The following is a 17,325-nucleotide window of genomic DNA, read 5'->3' on the forward strand; positions in this document are numbered from 1 at the left end:
CCAGTTTTTAAACTGAGTCAGGCCCGTTTATATTTTAACTTTCCTGTATAATAAATATGAATGAATGAATGAAGGAACTGAAAGAGAGAGAGAGCAGTAGATACCTACAAGATATATTGTATAAAATAAGTTTGCATATTAAATTGGGCCTACAATAACATGTAGGGCAGCCTAAAGCCTTTCTACATACATTTTTTGCTTAGAATAAGTTGTTATTCTATTAAAATAGGTGACTAATTGTTGGCATGATTTTATAAATCATGTTTGATAGTTAAATGAAGTTAGGATTAACTGTATCTGGGGATGACCTGAGTGAATATCCATAGGCCAGTAAGTATCATCAGTGGGGATTTCTCTTGGCTTCAAATATGTCGGATTAGTTTTAGGAATTTTTAAAAAAACGTAACAGTAATTTGGAAGCCCCCCTGCATTGACTCTGAGGACCCCCTGTTGAAGATCCATGCTGTAGAAATGATGTGAGGATATTGTTCTGAACGTTGTTATGAAACACATTGATTTTATGCAATTACCTTAATAAGGTACATTTAAGAAGATATGTGAAAATGCCCTTAGACCTCAGAGGGTTAAGGTACTCTCTGTGATGCTTTAAAACCTTGAAATAAGGTCCTAGAAAATCAAATGAACCAATTTTTATAAAAGGGGCTTTGTCAAAGAGCCTTCTGAGGTTGATAGGGTCCTTGAAGTGTTTTCACATTTTGTAACCTTCTATGGAAATTAGGTTCAGTACAAACTGAGGGCATCAAAAAGGCTCAGAGTCGAGGCGAGAAGAGAGGAGGTTCTGTCAGCATTTGATCCAACGTGCGATAGCGTCAGAGAACAGCTGGACTTGCTAAATGCATTTTGTAATTATATAGTTATTTGGATTTTTCTGGACAGACTCTGCCAGGGATTGCATTGGAAAACCTGGTGAGGTTTTCCAATGCAATCCCTGGGATTTTGCTCACTTCCCTTGATGTTTTTAGTGCTTTATGCTTCATGATGAATGGGCAAAGAGAAAACACAATTTGGCGGGGTTATCTCATCTAAATAAACCAACAAAATTTTTTTTAAACAAAATGATGTCTTTAGAAGGGAAGAAAGGAGACGAAATGTGATGTAAACTGAGGAAAAAATCCACTAGGTTGTAATTTGTTTAATTCAGACATACTGTACATGACATCTTTTTTAAAATTAAAGTAATCTCTTTTTTATCGAACCGTAAAGCTGCTTCCCTGTTTGTGTGTGTGCTTGTGTGTGTGTGTGTGTATTCACAATTTACTGTGACAAGGTGCATGATCTTGTGGCTGACCCTTCCTATCCTGCGCTGCTCTCTCCCTGCCTTGCTTCTTTTTTCTTTGTTGTACGCTGTTCTCCCTTTAACGTCCAAATGAAAATACCGGGGATTTTTGTTTGTGTGTGTAGTACATGAACTCGGCCGGCAGAGATGTTGGAGGTGAAAAGGTTGCCGTGTGTGGACAAAAGTGAAAAACCGTGGTTGTACAATTGTTAACATCTTCAATTCAGAATATATTTGTGTGGTATTTGTAGCTTTTGTATACAGGTCATTGTCATTTAAACTGATAGCTACATTTAACCAGAACAATCAAAATCAAAATAATTCTAATCTATTTTGTTTTCATGGTTGCATTGGCAACAAGATGTATACAACAAATACACACACATCCATACCTTCTTTGCATCTGCACACAAAGACCAAACATAAACCATAAAACGATAAACTCTGTCTCGTTCCAAATTGTTTGTTTTTTTTATTCCACATGAACATGACAGTGTGAGCACACATCGTCTGGGACTCGGGTTAACTGACAGCAGGATCGATTTGAGGACTTGTGTACAATTATTCAGTTAAACATTAAACAGTAATGTATCAACAAAAGGAAAAACATCAGCATTGCTTAATTTTTTTTTGCGGGATTTTTTGCGGTGTGTTCTTGAAGAGTCTTTTATTTCAGCAGCAGCACCTGGTGCTGCTGTGGCTGCTGACGAGAACCCAAAAAAATAGGACACGCGTGGGTGTGTGTGCGCCTGTTTGTCTGTGTGTGTATATAGGGCTACATATACAGGATGTATATTTTGTGTGAGTGTGTGTTAGTGGTGTGTCCGTGTCCGTGTCCGTGTGTCTGTGTTTGTGTGTTTGTCTGTATATATGGGGCTATATATACAGTATGAATATTTTGTGTGAGTGTGTGTTAGTGGTGTGTGTCTGTGTGTGTATATGGGGCTGCATGTATATTTTGTGTGAGTGTGTGTTAGTGCTGTGTGTGTGTGTGTGTGTATGTGTGTGTGTGTGTATATATGGGGCTATATATATATATTGTGTGTGTGTGTATGGGGCTATATATACAGTATGTATATTTTGTGTGAGTGTGTGTTAGTGGTGTATGTATATTTTGTATTTTAGTGTGTGTGTGTGTGTGTGTGTGTGTGTGTGTGTGTGTGATATATATCAGGCTTTTATACAGTATGTATATTTATGTGTGTGTGTGTGTGTGTGTGTGTGTGTGGTGTATTATCGGCTATATATAGAGTGATGCATATTTTGTGTGTGTGTGTGTGTGGTGGTGTGGTGGGTGTGTGTGTGTGTGTGTGTTGTGGTTGTGTTGTGTGTGGTGTGTGTGGTGGGTGATAAAAGGACCTCCTCTCTCTCACATATTCAATTTCCCATCCGTCCGGGCCAACAACATCAGCCTCGTTTTTATTATTGTTATTATTCTGTTATGTATTATACATTATCTTTTCTTCCTGTCGGCAGCTGCATCTATTTTACATTCTTCATATGTACTTTATTATTGGAAGGAATTAAGGGAGCGTTAAGGTTTTTTAAAAGATAATTATGTCAATTCATGTTGCCCTGTTTTCCAATAAAAGGCCTAAAAAAATAGTGACAACAATCTGAATTAATGCTAGGTCATACCACTTGATTTTCTGTAGTTTATTCTCAAATACCATTTTAATATTTGAAAATGATTATAATTGATAAACACTTTATTGAAAAGCAAAGAGAGAATAAATGAATTGATCAGCCTAAAGCCTTAAAAATTTAAACCAAATGTTTTATTTATATTCATGTCATAGCTAAATCCCTTAAAAATCTCTTCCCTTTAAAAGCTTCTGTTGCATAGGACTTGCTGCATTTTTCTTCAGAAACAAACCTTTTGATAATATCTTCCATTTTTTTTTTTTTTCATTAGAGTTGCTTTTATAAGAGTTTTAGACTTGGGTACTAAAGAATCATTCATATTTATGGCCCAAGTGAAAATTTAAATTTTATCTTAATTATACAATGGTTGACATGTTTGGATTTGTTGCAGGTTATGGTATTTTGCAATGTTAAATCTACATAGATCGTGTGTGTGTGTGTGTGTGTGTGTTTGTGTGTGTGGTGTGGTGTGTGTGTGTGTGTGTGGTGTGTGTGTTGGTGGTTAAGTGTGTGTGGAAGTGTGTGTGTGTGGGGGGGGGTTGTTTGGTGTGGTGTGTGCGCGGTCCTGGATTTGTACTTCTAAAGATGTAAGATGAGTTGTGTTTCTACATTGTATGTATAGCTTATTCATGTGTGTGTGTGTGTGTGTGTTGTGGTGTGTGTCTGTGTGTGTGCATGCATGTTTGTGTGTGTGAAGTGGTGTGTGTGTGTTGTGGGTGGTGTTTGTGTGTGGGTTCTGTGGGTCTGCCTCTGGTGTGTGTGTGTGTGTTGTGTTGCGCGCGGTCCTGGTTTGTATTTGTTGTGTTTTATTATTGTATGCATGGCTATATTTCAGTACCATGTAAAAGCACATTTGCATGTGTTGTGTGTGTGTGTGTGTGTGTTTTGGTGTTGTGTGTGGTGTGTGTGTGTGTGTGTGTGTGCGTGTGTGTGTGTGTGTGTGTGGTGTGTGGTGTGTGTGTGTGGAGTGTGTGTGAGTGTGTGTGTGGGGGGGGGGGGGTGGTTGTGTGTGGTGTGGGCGCGGTCCGGATTTGTACTTCTAAAGATGTAAAGATGATTTTGTTTCTACATTTTATGATGCTATATTCAGTGTGTGTGTGTGTGTGTGTGTGGTGTGTGTGTCTGTGTGTGTGCATGCATGTGTTTGTGTGTGTGGATTGGTGTGGTGGTTGTGGGGTGGTGTTTGTGTGTGGGTGTCTGTGGGTCTGCCTCTGTGTGTGTGTGGTGTGTGTGTTTGTGTGCGCGCGGTCCTGGATTTGTATTGTTGTGTTTTTTATATTGTATGCATGGCTATATTTCAGTACCATGTAAAAGCACATTTGCATGTGTTTGTGTGTGTGTGTGTGTGTGTTTGTGTGTGTGTGTGTGTGTGTGTGTGTGTGTGTGTGTGTGTGCGTGTGTGTGTGTGTGTGTGTGTATGTGTGTGCGGGGGGGGGAATCTTTGTATATGTGCCAAACCCGTCCAGCTGGCATCAGTCTTAGCTGAAGCCGAGGCCGCTGTATCGGTCACACACTAAACACACACACACACACACACACACCCACACACACACACACATAGTCGACCACATTCCCATTCTGTACTCCTGTAATTATCAACCTCTTCTGCATCGACTACCGTGTTGGCGTGTATTCAACGCTGGTCTATACACGCCTGATTCAAACCCTTCACCACGTACACGCTTCATTTTCCTGCACACACTCTTGCCACAAAACCCCTCCATTTCATCTTGTACGGCTGCACCGAGCGCAGAATGTAATTACACACTATCCGTGGTTTGATATTTACACTGTTGAAGATAGAAGGTTTTTATCCAAAAAAGAAGCTCTGTGTGGTAAAAATAGTCTCGAAGTGGTCCCGCAGCTCGGAGGAGAGGAAAGCCTGTTCAGAAGCTGGAGAGGAAATTAGCTTTGTTGTCTTCGCGCCACGCCGGTCGCTGCGTTTTTTTTCCAAATTCATCAGACACCCTTTTTTCCCAGCCAGACGCGCTCGGTTTGTGTATTTAAATAATGGGTCGGTTACCTGGCAAAGAGACGTTACCTTCCTGTCATGTACTGATCAATCCTTGGACTGCATTTTAAGAGCTTTGGTTTTCTGATTTCTTTCATGTTTAAAGATGTTGGACCAAAGATGTTCTATAAAGACAGTTGGGTAGGTGAGGATGTGTGCGCTCTTTTTTTTCACCAATAAATGTGTATCAGATGTGGGTTAAGGCTTAAGACACCTGGACAGTATCAAGGGGAGAACTCCAAAAAGAGGACGCACTGAAAGAAAATAGTTTGCATGTGTAGGTAAAATCAAAGAGAAACCACTTCACACATCTTTAGTTTTCTACCACAAAATCAACACCAAGAACGAATAGAGGAAATTAGAATAACACAATAATGCAATGGTTTTTAGGGCATTGATGAGTGGTGGCTTGGCTTATTTTCTGCTTTAAAGTATCCATGGTATGCACAGTTTTGGAGAGTCTGTGCACCAGCTCCTGATAATTTCCATATGGCGGTGAAATAATGTGAAATTCACCACAAATGCTTTAGTAATAAGTACTAAGTAATATTGCACAACCTTTGCCGTTGCAGGACGCGTAGGGAAACTACTGCTGAAACTCCAAGAAGAATACTTATATTTTCATTGCTAAATGGCTGTAATGTAGCCACGCAGATTCTGAAGCGAGCAAGTTGGTTGCTGGGGTAACACCAGGGTTGGGTACACACCGTGAGACAATAACAAATTTCCATTTGGGTCATTTTATGCTCATTTTAGAAAAACTGGGAGCAGCAAAATTAGATAAAGATCCTCGAAATAATATATCTGGGTGTATTAGATCATTTTAGCACATGTTGCATATGGAAAGGACTGTTTGAATTAGGAATATTTGATTTTTTTAGGGGAATTTTAGGCCTTTATTCATATAGGGCAGCTGAAAGGGGAGAGAGGAGGATAGACATGCAGCAAAGGGTCGGGGGGGGTCGAACCTACGGCCGCTGCGACGAGGACTAAACCTCTACATATGGGCGCCAGCTCTACCAGGCAAGCTACCCCGGGGCCTGGAATATTGGATTTTTATCTGATTATTATATCAAGATATAATGCACCATATTTTCTCAGGGATTTCATTTGCCCTGAAACATGCACGTGTGTTTTTTTCATTTTATCCATAAACAGTTTGATTATTACATACTGCACTGAATTAATGGCTATTTTTTTTTTATATTTAGTGTCCAAATTGTTAAATGGAAATGTATGTAGGCTACATCGCTGTCATGCGGGAAACCCCGTCCACATTGTAAGTTCACAATAAAGAGAAAGGAAATAAATTCAGCCATTTTTCTTAGATGAAATTGCCTTGTCACTGTTTAAATGTTTGTCGAACCGTAAGACGTAAGTGTGAACAATAATCGCGTTGATTCATGGACAAAATTGAAATGGTGAAATACGGAGATACAAGGGCGACGACATGAATTCCCCGCAAAGAAACAGAAATGAGTACGTGCGCACGGCTTTCTGCTCACAATTCCCCAATGCAACGCATCCCATTTGTGTAGACAGCGTTAGTGATGATGCAAAATGTTGTTTAGCAAGTACACTAGTGACAACAACAAGGGAGAAAGAGCAGTACAGTAGCATGCATGGCAAAGCTTCAGAAGGGTTGAGGTGATATACTAGTACCCACATGACAGGGATGTTCCGTCAAAAAAACCCATTACAAACAGATCAATGGATGTGATCTGAGACCGATTTTTCCTGGTTTCTAGATGTGACTGAATGCCACCCGAAAACCGTATGCCTTGTCTAAAATTGTAGTTGGTTTTGTCCGTACACGCAAGAGAAACTCAATCTACACCTGAAAGAACACGGAGGGTGAAATGGCTGTCTGTGTTTTCAAAGCTGGATCGTGTAGAATAAATACTTTTCTATGCATTGCGGGCCGAGCAGATGTCTGTTTTGTTGTGCTCTGAGAGCAGTGAACACGCGCGCGCACACACACACACACGCGCGCTGAAGACTGATTATGAAAATTGGCTTTGTCTGTTTTCTTTTACTGTGTTTACCAAGTGTAAAAAAATGACACCATAAATGAATGAAAGAAAGATTGAAATCCACTTCCAATATAAATAAATCCATCGACATTCATACTATTGATTAATTTATTGGGAGTGACAGTGTCCATGTTCAGGCTGTTACCATGATCCATTCATACATATAGCTAGGACAAGTAATGCACTGTAATTCCTATGTATTTCACATATATGTATGTATATATGTATATATGTATATGTATGTGTGTATGTATGTGGGTACGACATTACTGCTGCTGTATAGGAGTGCTGTGGTGAATGGCTCCAGGAAATGTGTATGTCTTATCCTGGGGGTACTACTTAAATCGAGGGTGTGCTAAACCATTTTTTTTTAATTATTTTAATTGTTTTGGTGCCATGACGATCGCATTTTTGTCACGCTGCTCTGCGAACGGTTAAAAGTCCCCTTTCGTTGTCAAAACTCAACAGCAAAACAGCCGCTTAAACATCTCACCGTGATCGGTAAATGGCTCCCAGTAACATTTAATAAACTGTAAAAAAACGCTAAACTTGACTGTCATGTGACCCATCCTTACTTTTTACTATTTAGAGATGATGCAGACACATTCTTCTGTGTTACTGTTATGCACCTTTAGCTTTTTCTCCAGTAATTCCATAAATTACCAGAGACAAAGTACTATATTGAAGCAAACTGATGATTTTCATTCCTTTTTGTTTACCTTCCATACACATTGGTATATTGTAAAATGAACATATTTTCTTTAAAGAAACTATTGAGTTGTGTGAAGCCTCTTCAATTGTTCAAACTGTAAAGATAAAACGTCAGTGTTTCTCAGTGTGTTCTGACAGTGTGTGTGTTATCTCAGTGAGGGTTGTTCTGAGGGACAGTGTGTGTGTCTCAGTATGTGTTATCTAAGTGAGGGTTGTTCTGAGTGTGTGTCTGCACTGAGCCCGTTTTGAGACATGTGTTGCCATGTTGGCTAAATTAATCAACTGAATATTCAATAATCCACCACCAATTTTAACTGTGTATTTTACCTACTTATCAGAAAAAAAATATATATTTCTTAGATCGGAAAGGAATTAAATCACCAGATTTTATTGCAATTTTCAAAGAAAGGAGTGAGTGAGTGAATAACTGAAATTCAACCAACATCAATAGAGGTTTAAAGAAAGTAGTTAGTAAAGTTATGTGAATAATGAATGAATGAAGTCAAAAAAATGTCATATACAGTAGTCCCATTTCACATCAACAGTAGATGAAACTCAAGTTTAATAGTCAATGTGGATACATGAAAAATGAATGAATGAATGAATGAATGAATGAAAGAATGAATGGATGGATTGACAAATGAATAAGCACTCATAGGTTATTTTGTCTGGTTCATTGCCCCACTGTATAGATTAAATGTTATGTTATATGTCGGAAAGAATTAGATGAATTCTAATGTATGAACGACTACCGATGCTGCTGATTGTTATGAAGCCACATTATTTATATACAGTAGGTCCATTTAAGTTATGAAAATGATGGAATGACTGAATGATGATTGATGTGTTTTGCATCATTTTGTGTAGTTTGTCGCCCCATCTCCATGATGAGTGAATTAAACCTGTCTATATATAATATATTTTTGGTCTGCTAACCCTAACTTGGTTTGGAATTCCCTTGGCTTGGAGATGAAGTAGTGGACCTGTTTTTTAGTAAAGATGTGGGTCTGTCCTTGTTGAGGGGATTCCCTCTGCTAACTGCTCCCTCTCCTTTCTTGTCGTCCCCCTGCAGGTAAAACAGAGAGGAGTTCGTACTCGTACAGCAGAGGGTCCAACCCACACTGCCACCAGGTCAGTACCACTCCAAATGTCTACATGCATATAGTGGACAGCAAACCCTGCTTGGATTTGATCTGAGGTCTGTGGTAGAGATCTTCAGTGTCAGCGATGAGGCGCAGTGTTGTAGTATTCGAGATTGGTCTTGATCTTCAGAGTTCTCAAGACCTCATTTTCACTCGGTCTCGGATGAAGAGGACTCTGATTTTGTTTCGATACCGGTCAAGACCACAACTGCAGGGTTGTCACTAAAATGACCCGTTTATCATCTGATATATGTGTTAACATTGGATTGGATGTACAACTTCCTGCTTCTAATATAACCAATAACTTTTCTAATTTGTTAACCCCCTCTCCCCGCCCCCTTTACCCCTTGTGTTTTCCTCAGGTCAAATTGTGTTTTATATCAGAAATATGGATTTCTTTCTATCAAAATGCCCCCCCAAAAAAACAGACTTCGGGTAAATTTTAATGATTACGTTCCTTGAATTTTTGGGGTGTTTTATTAATTCTTATAGCATTTGAATTCTTTTCTTTTGGACAGAAAAAGCGACAAAATCATCGGAAAAGCACAAAAAAAAAAGTTCATTTTCAGTTTTGACCTTGAAGGACAAGTTCATGGTTATTAATGTGAAGACAACACAAGGGTTAACACGCACTCCCAAAGAAGTAAATCCCTGATACGGAAGATGAAATTCTGGCTGTCTGGCAATGGTCTGGTCTTGGTCTTGACTCGGTCTCAACCCCTCAAAATCTTGGTCTTGTCTCGGTCTCGATGCACTCAGGTCTTGGTGATAACTTGGTGTCAGTTGAGGTGGTCTTGACTGAAACACTGACTCAGGGTTCAAAGCCCTCACACTGTTGTGTCGGACTGGAAACAGGTCCAAGTTGCCAGTAGCACACGAGCGAGGCGAGAATGTGGACGTAAAAAACAACTGGGTTGCGTTTGATTTTCTTGAACCAACATGAAGCATCAAGGACAAGCTCTTCTTACTCCCAACTCACTAATTACTGACGCTTAGTCAGTGGCCTTCAGCGCCAGTGTATGTGTGGGCATAGCAGCAGTTTGACTGTAAGATGACGTAGAATGAAGAGCGACAACGGTAGCGCTGGAAGGACTTTAGAGACATTAGCTACTGGAGACTTTTTTCATCACTACCTAATGCCAAAGGCCACTTACCAAGCGTCTGTTTTTGACTCGGTGGCAGTTAGACTATGTCAAGGACAGACCTAAGTGCACAAAGGTCCCTGCTGCCTTTGTTTTGCATGTATAGAGAGGTAATTAGCATAGAGCTGATTGTCTACTATACATTGTCTGAAGTAGCTTCTTAGCTTGACCCCTTCCTCAGTGACCAGACCCACTGGTTATTGGAAATTATGGCAGATCACACCAAGAGATGATAGTTTGGATCTTTTGAAGTGGGCTGTTAAGAGGAACTTATCCATAGTTAGTGGGTTACCTACAGTAGATGGTGGTCAGCACACTCCAAATTTGGAGAAGCAGACAGGAGAACCAACACGAAAGCTGAGCAATGTACAGCTGTTTATGAATAAAGTATTTTATGCCATCTAAAAGAGGCGGCATTATCTCCATCTATGCTCTCTTCAATGTTACCTGACTCCTTTGAAAAAAACTGTAATTTTAACTTGCAGATGGTCTACCGCTGCCTTGATCCGTTTACTTGTGTTATTGTGTTTCTTTTAAAGGGTGAGTTCTGATTTAGTCTCGCTTTGCCAGACCTTCCTTTAAAGCACTGCAGAGGAGGGTCTAGCTAGTCCACACAGCATTCCGGGATGGGACACAACCATTCTCTGGTTTATTGGCATTTCTTCAAACCAGTCATAATGTAATGGGGCGTGGCTAAGCTCTGGACGCAGCCACGTTGTCGCTGCTAAACAGTCTCAGGATCAGTTTCAGTTGTTTTGGTGGAACGGATGTACGTTTAAAAGTTGTTTTAGTCGTGCAACAGAACACTCTGATTGGACAGATAGTTTAGCTAGTTGTCTGGATTTACCCTGCAAGCTGAAAAACCAAAACAATTTTCAAATTTCATCCATTTAATTTGTTATTTTATCTTTTGTTAATATAACAGTTGATTTACGCAGCTTTAAAAGTCCCATATTGTAATATATCTATATATAGATATATATCTATATATCTATATATATATCTTTATCACTCTATATCTCTCTATATCTCTCTCTCTCTCTTTATATATATATAGTATGAATATACAATATATATATATATATATATATATATATATATATATATATATATATCATATATAATATATATATAGATACCGTAGCTGTAACTTGAACTATATATTATATATATATAATTTATATATATATTTATATAATATATAGATAGGTTCAAGTTACAGCTACGGTGGCCTTCATGCTTCAAAGCCGTCCTTTTGCTCTTTTCAACATTCTTTTTCCTTTTCTGGGCGGAGAAGAAGACTCCTGTTTCTGAAATTTGCTTTCCTTCTTCAAACTTAGCGGATTTCAAGATGGCGCATGCATATGGAGCGTCTACCCCAGTTCATGCGAATGTAAATGTCAATTTTCAAGCCAATCGGAATACTTGGAATAGATGGCGGGGGTAAATACTCATGAAAAACAACCCGTTTCTGAACGGGCGACACCGATTTTGATAATGAACCAATAAAAACGTTACACACTAGACTTTTAAAAAGACAGGCTCTAAAATGGAGCGTTTCCGTCAGAGGGTAATTACAGGTACATTCAGACAGACAGTATGAGAAAAATACATTAAACATTAAAGCATGTAAAACCAAAGTACAATTATGAACCTGAAAATGAATATATTATGTCCCCTTTAAAGTCTTTAGTGGCCTGCAACTTCTCTGGTGTTTTTAAATCATGCAGTGAGCTGCACAACAGGTGATATGGTTGTTTTATTATCTATCTTCTTATGTGTCAATCAGTCTCACCACTACCAAAAACAACAGCTGTTACATGCTTTCATATTTTTGACTTGTCAGAGAAATTTGAAACTACATACTGTACATGTTCCCAACTTTATAAAATGAATAATTATTCATTTTGACTTAACTTCAACAAGACCAGTCTCCTTTAAAAAAGATATATTATGTTGGTTGTGGCGCCAGGTGTTCGGAAGACTTTGGTAATAGTTGGGTTTTGAATTTGCACTATAATCGCCCCGCTTGGTTCTCATGGACCATATGCGTCCATGAGGAGATGCACATTGATAATTAAGAGAACATACAGATGCTTGTGTTTGATTCTGCCCGTGGAATATTAAACCGAGGGAGACTTGATGTGCTCGCAGTAATTTGATGACCTCCTTCTGGTTTTTGAAATTAAAAAAAAATCATGTACGAGTGCAGGCTGTTGGGCAAGTTACTCGGATGCTATGGATTTATTTCTCTTTTAGTCTTGTACATCGATGGATTAAAGCTTATCAAAGAAGTGCACATCCGTGCTTATGAATATCAAAGTTGTGGTAAAGGATGTTGGAAATCCTTAGGAACATATGAAGGCTGTTGCATTTTGGGGTTTCAGAAAAGAGGAAAAGATCATATTATTTACCCGTTTAATACAACACACCTTTCATAACTGCAGCAGAACTTTTCAAACACAATGATACGTGTCAATATAGCAACGTTTGAGACATTGAGGACTAGAATGAGAGTGAATGCCCAGTCACAGCAGTGCTCAGTTTTTTAAAAGGCAAGGCTCATGCAACACAAAGCAATTAGTTTTTTTTGTATGTGTGGATAAATTAAGTCCAGCATTTAAATCCATATCAAGAAAACATTCAGCCAAATTGTAAATTCCGACCTTATCACTATCATTCTGTTGAGTTGCGCATTGCCCATTATGTGCCTTAATCCATTACCAGGGATGTAATGATGCATTGTGAATGGGTTAAAAATGGATATAATGTGTAAAGATTACAATCGATTGAGATCAAAAAATGAATGGCAGTACACTTTATAAAATCTACTTTTGATTTCACGTGTTTGAAGTCAGATGTCACTACTGAAATGTGCAACTGAAATCAAGTATCTGATCAGATACTTGATTTCAGTTGCACATTTGAAAAGAGGACCCATCTAGATGAAGTTTTTGTCGCTTGTCTGCACCTCATTCTGTTACAATAATGTAATTGTCAACTTATAATCTTGAATCTAATGTGTTGTTACATCCCTATCCATTACTTACATTACACCCACGGATAACAGAACCATAGTAAAAATGTTTCCTGTCATCCAAATCCCACACCGCTCCCTCTGAGCAAGTTTTTGTGAATTTTCCCACATGCTAAAGCCCTCAAAAATGACAGCGACAATCCGAAATAATAATAATAATAATAATAATAATAATACCTACTGCACGAAAACTTGGATATAGACTCGGTGGACCCTCGTGATAAAAAGCTATTCAAAGAATTTTGATAGTGCAAAACATTTGCAAGTTATAGAGGACCAACTTCCTGTCTGGGGCTGTTGAAAGAGGAAGTTGACACAATAGCGACTTGAGCATCCGTGCCAAATCTTGAGTGAATCGGACATTACATGGATTTTTTTAAATTAATTAACCGCATTGCAATATATCCCATCTGCATGAAATGTTGAATTTTGAATACATAATTCAACAATGCTCGTTAAAATCACAGAATTACAGAATACACATCAACCATTCATATTTTCAGACGTGAAAGAATCTCAACACACTCGCATCCGGCAAGCATTCTTCCTGTGCTCAATCAGAATACTTGTCATCTTGGGATCTGTTCATGATGCCAGATTGTTGAAGCAATTATGAAATGGTGTGATTTTCCACTGGCCTAATGGAGAGCTGAGCTTCATGATAATGGGCCAAGCCGGAGCGTTGGGAATGAAAACGAGCGTCAGGTGCGGCGATTGCCGCGTTTGATCGTGTAGTGGGTCAAAGTGGAAGACAACCAACACAACATTTGGGAAATCTCGCAATCTCTTTTTTTTTTTGGTGTCAAAATATTAACCGATTTAATGACGGTTGTAAACATGAAGAAGCTAAAGAGGAATGATATTTCATGGAATTTCCGTGAAACAATGACCATTTGACAGTAAGGAGCGTGGTCCGGGATGATTCCTCCAAACTAGGGTTGGGTAGCGTTTCCATTTTTAGGATTCCGAACTGTTACTTTTAAAACGATTCCGATTCCTAAACCGAAAAAATGACAACAAAAGAAAGGCTCTTTTATGAAGTGTTTTTTAATTGAAAATAATTTATATTTAAAAAATGCTCAATGCTTTTTTTCAATGTATGTCACTTTTTTTTAATGTTTTCAACACTACGTAACACTAATTTATTAAGTTTTACAGTTATCTTGGGAATTTATGCTCAATAAACCTCATTTATAGGAAATTATACCTACTGTTTGAGTTAGAAAAACAGAAATTAGGAATTATTTTGACTAAAATGAGAGCAATGAATGTTGATGGATAAACACTGACTGGAATATGTCAACTTTTACTCAATGCTATTTCAAAACTTTTCTTTTTGTTTTCTCCAAATGCTATAAATTTGAATAAGACACCCCAAAATGAATGAAAGTAGAGATTTGTACTTGACAAAGAGCGTTGTCTGGAATCAATCATGTTATTTTGGGGAATTAAAAAGAATATTGAAATAGAAAAAACGGGTCAATTTGACCCAAGGACAACATGAGGGTTAATGCTAGAAACTAAGTTCGTTGACAAAATGGGAATATCATTATTAACTGGATCCACTAGATTTTATCTTTAAATACAATACATTTTTTTTGTCTCCTTGTTTGAACACAATGCTGTGTATTTTGGAGACGTACACCAGCGTCTTGGGATACAGAGGTTGACAGTGTTTGCTTACAGAGGGCAACCAAACCAAACTAAAGTGATTGACTGTTGCCCCGGGCAACTGGGCGACCATTACTGTTGAGGAAAGTAAAGGAAAGCAAAAATCCCAGTGTGGCATTTCAAGGACTCTTAGTAGTTTTCAGACGTAAACAGACCTTCCTGCGTTTTGGTTTTCATCATTTCCTTTCTGTTACGAGGACAGGACTTTGCCCCGACAACCTTGGGAACAAACACACACACACACACACACACACACACACACACAGAGAGAAAACATGTCTTGTCATATTTAAATTTGTTCAGTAACTTCTTGAATCCACTACCAGCCTTCCATTCATTCATTTGTTTTTTGCATTCACACATACTTTATTTCTTACATTTTTCTCATGTATTCATTTGTTAATTTGTGGATTTTTTTATATGTTTTCTAACATCTGTTCCCTCAAATACTGCAGAGTTTTTTTAAATAATGCCGTCACTATTAATAAGGCGGTATGTTACAGTTTTTTACTCACTATGAGACTATTATAATAATATGATATGTTGCAGTGTTTTAAAACTCAAAGTACAAGACTCCCAACTGATCATATTCATAAATCATAAAAATCTCACATGTCTCAACCACTGAGTTACTGGCAAATTTGTTAAGTCACCTAAACACATCAACATGCAATTTTTTCAGTTAAGTTATCGTAACAATCACTTAGTGTAAGATCAAACAATGTAAGTACATGTTTCAAAATGACCCTTTGTATTGCTGAAGATGCTTTGCTTTACTGTTTTCACATTACAGTAGGCAAAAATGTAATTGTAATATTAATTGATATAATATGTATTGGGATAGTTCCCATCCCACAATCAGATGAGTGATCAATGAAGACATCTTTCCCAATCATTGATGCAAGAAATAAACTTTTATTGCAATATTACTGTAATATTTTGCACGTTACATTACTCTGCATCCATTCGGTTTTCTGGATTTTGCCAAAAGTACTCATCCACATCCCTATGTATTTTTTCATAGTTCATGCACCCTGGGAAAAATCTTCTAGAATTTCAAATCCAAGCCTGTCATTGGTCTGCAGTGATGTCATCACAGGCCTCATCCACACTATTGTATTGTCCACACTGTAATCTTTGCAGTGGTCTTTTGTGGCCCTGATGGTTCGAGCATTACTGTAAGTTACCAACACTATGGTTGAGGGTTCAAATCCCACCGAGGTCACATCAAAATCTGGTGATTCAGAAGTTTTACGTCGGACTACATCAGGCAAAATAATCAACCATACTTGCAGTATATTAGGCAAATATTTAATTGACTATCAGATAGCATCACAATGAGCAGAGTGTTAGGAAAAAGTATTTTAATATTAGAGACAAAATTCCTATCCAAAGATACACGTGCCTTTATGACTTTAATGTCAATGTCAGATGTACTTAGAGTTGTAAAAAGAGGTACTTTTTGACAATCTGTTTATTCGTACTTAAGGTAGTGAAATATTATATGAATATTTTAGTACCATAGCTTCAGAAAACAACTGTAAATAATTTGTTCAAAATTACATATGTTCACTTCCTCACTGTTCACTCACTCCCTCGCTACCTGCATCCCTCACTCACTCACTCACTCACTCACTTACTCACTCACACACTCACTCACTCACTCACTCCCTCCCTCACTCACTCACTCACTCACTCACTCACTCACTCACTCACTCACTCACTCACTCACTCCCTAACTCTCTCACTCACTCCGTCCCTCACTCCATCCGCTCCCTCCCTCCCTCCCTCCCTCACTCACTCACTTTCTCCCTCCTTCACTCCCTCCCTCCCTCCCTCCGTCACTCCCTTATTCCCTCACTCCTTTCCTCCCTCCTCACTCACTCACTCACTCACTCACTCCCTGAATCCCTTACCCACTCCTTCCCTCCCTCACTCACTCACTCACTCACTCACTCACTCACTCACTCACTTACTCCCTTATTCCCTCATTTCCTCCCTCCCTCCCTCCCTCACTCACTTACTCACTCTCTCCCTCCTTCACTCCCTCCCTCCCTCCATTACTTTATCCCTCCCTCCCTCACTCACTCATTTAGTTGTTTACTTTTTTTACCAGTGGTGAAATGAAACTAAGTTTCCAATTTCAAGGGAATTTTTCTACATTGAGCCCTTTTACTTTTAATACTTTAAGTATATTTTCCTGATAACACTTACATATGTTTACTCAAGAAATATTTAAATGCACGCCATTTACTTGCAACAGAGGTTTTTTTCAGTGTGGTACTGGTACTTTTACTTAGGTAAAGGATCTCTATACTTAAATGATACGCTTATTTTATTCATTCAGTGTGTTCACCCATCTGTCAATTGCTTACTCACTTAGTCTTCTATGCATTCATTCTCTCATTACATGATTTATTCATCCATTCATTGATCCTTCATTTCAGTCATAGATTCATCCATATTAGGTGTTATGTTCATTTATTCATTTCTAATTTTAGTGATTAATCCATCCCTCTAACTGAACACTCACTTATTCATACTTTTATTCATTCATTTACTGAAATGTGTTCTTTTCATCAGTCATCATTGGGATGACTCACTAACAAATCCATCCATCCATCCATCCATCCATCC

At 38.4% G+C, this 17,325-nt stretch overlaps 1 protein-coding gene across 5 annotated transcripts in view; it reads left to right on the top strand.

The window, feature by feature from the left end:
- The window catches only part of tcf4 (transcription factor 4), a 371,152-nt gene that overhangs the window by 170,395 nt on the left and 183,432 nt on the right, over positions 1-17,325 (top strand). For all 5 annotated transcript variants that reach the window (XM_032538895.1, XM_032538896.1, XM_032538897.1 and 2 more), the window contains one exon: positions 8,769-8,827. In XM_032538895.1, coding sequence (XP_032394786.1) covers positions 8,769-8,827 — 59 coding nt within the window. The remainder of the gene's footprint in view (positions 1-8,768; positions 8,828-17,325) is intronic.

The sequence above is a fragment of the Etheostoma spectabile genome, chromosome 16 (genome assembly GCF_008692095.1).
Source record: "Etheostoma spectabile isolate EspeVRDwgs_2016 chromosome 16, UIUC_Espe_1.0, whole genome shotgun sequence".
NCBI lineage: Eukaryota > Metazoa > Chordata > Actinopteri > Perciformes > Percidae > Etheostoma > Etheostoma spectabile.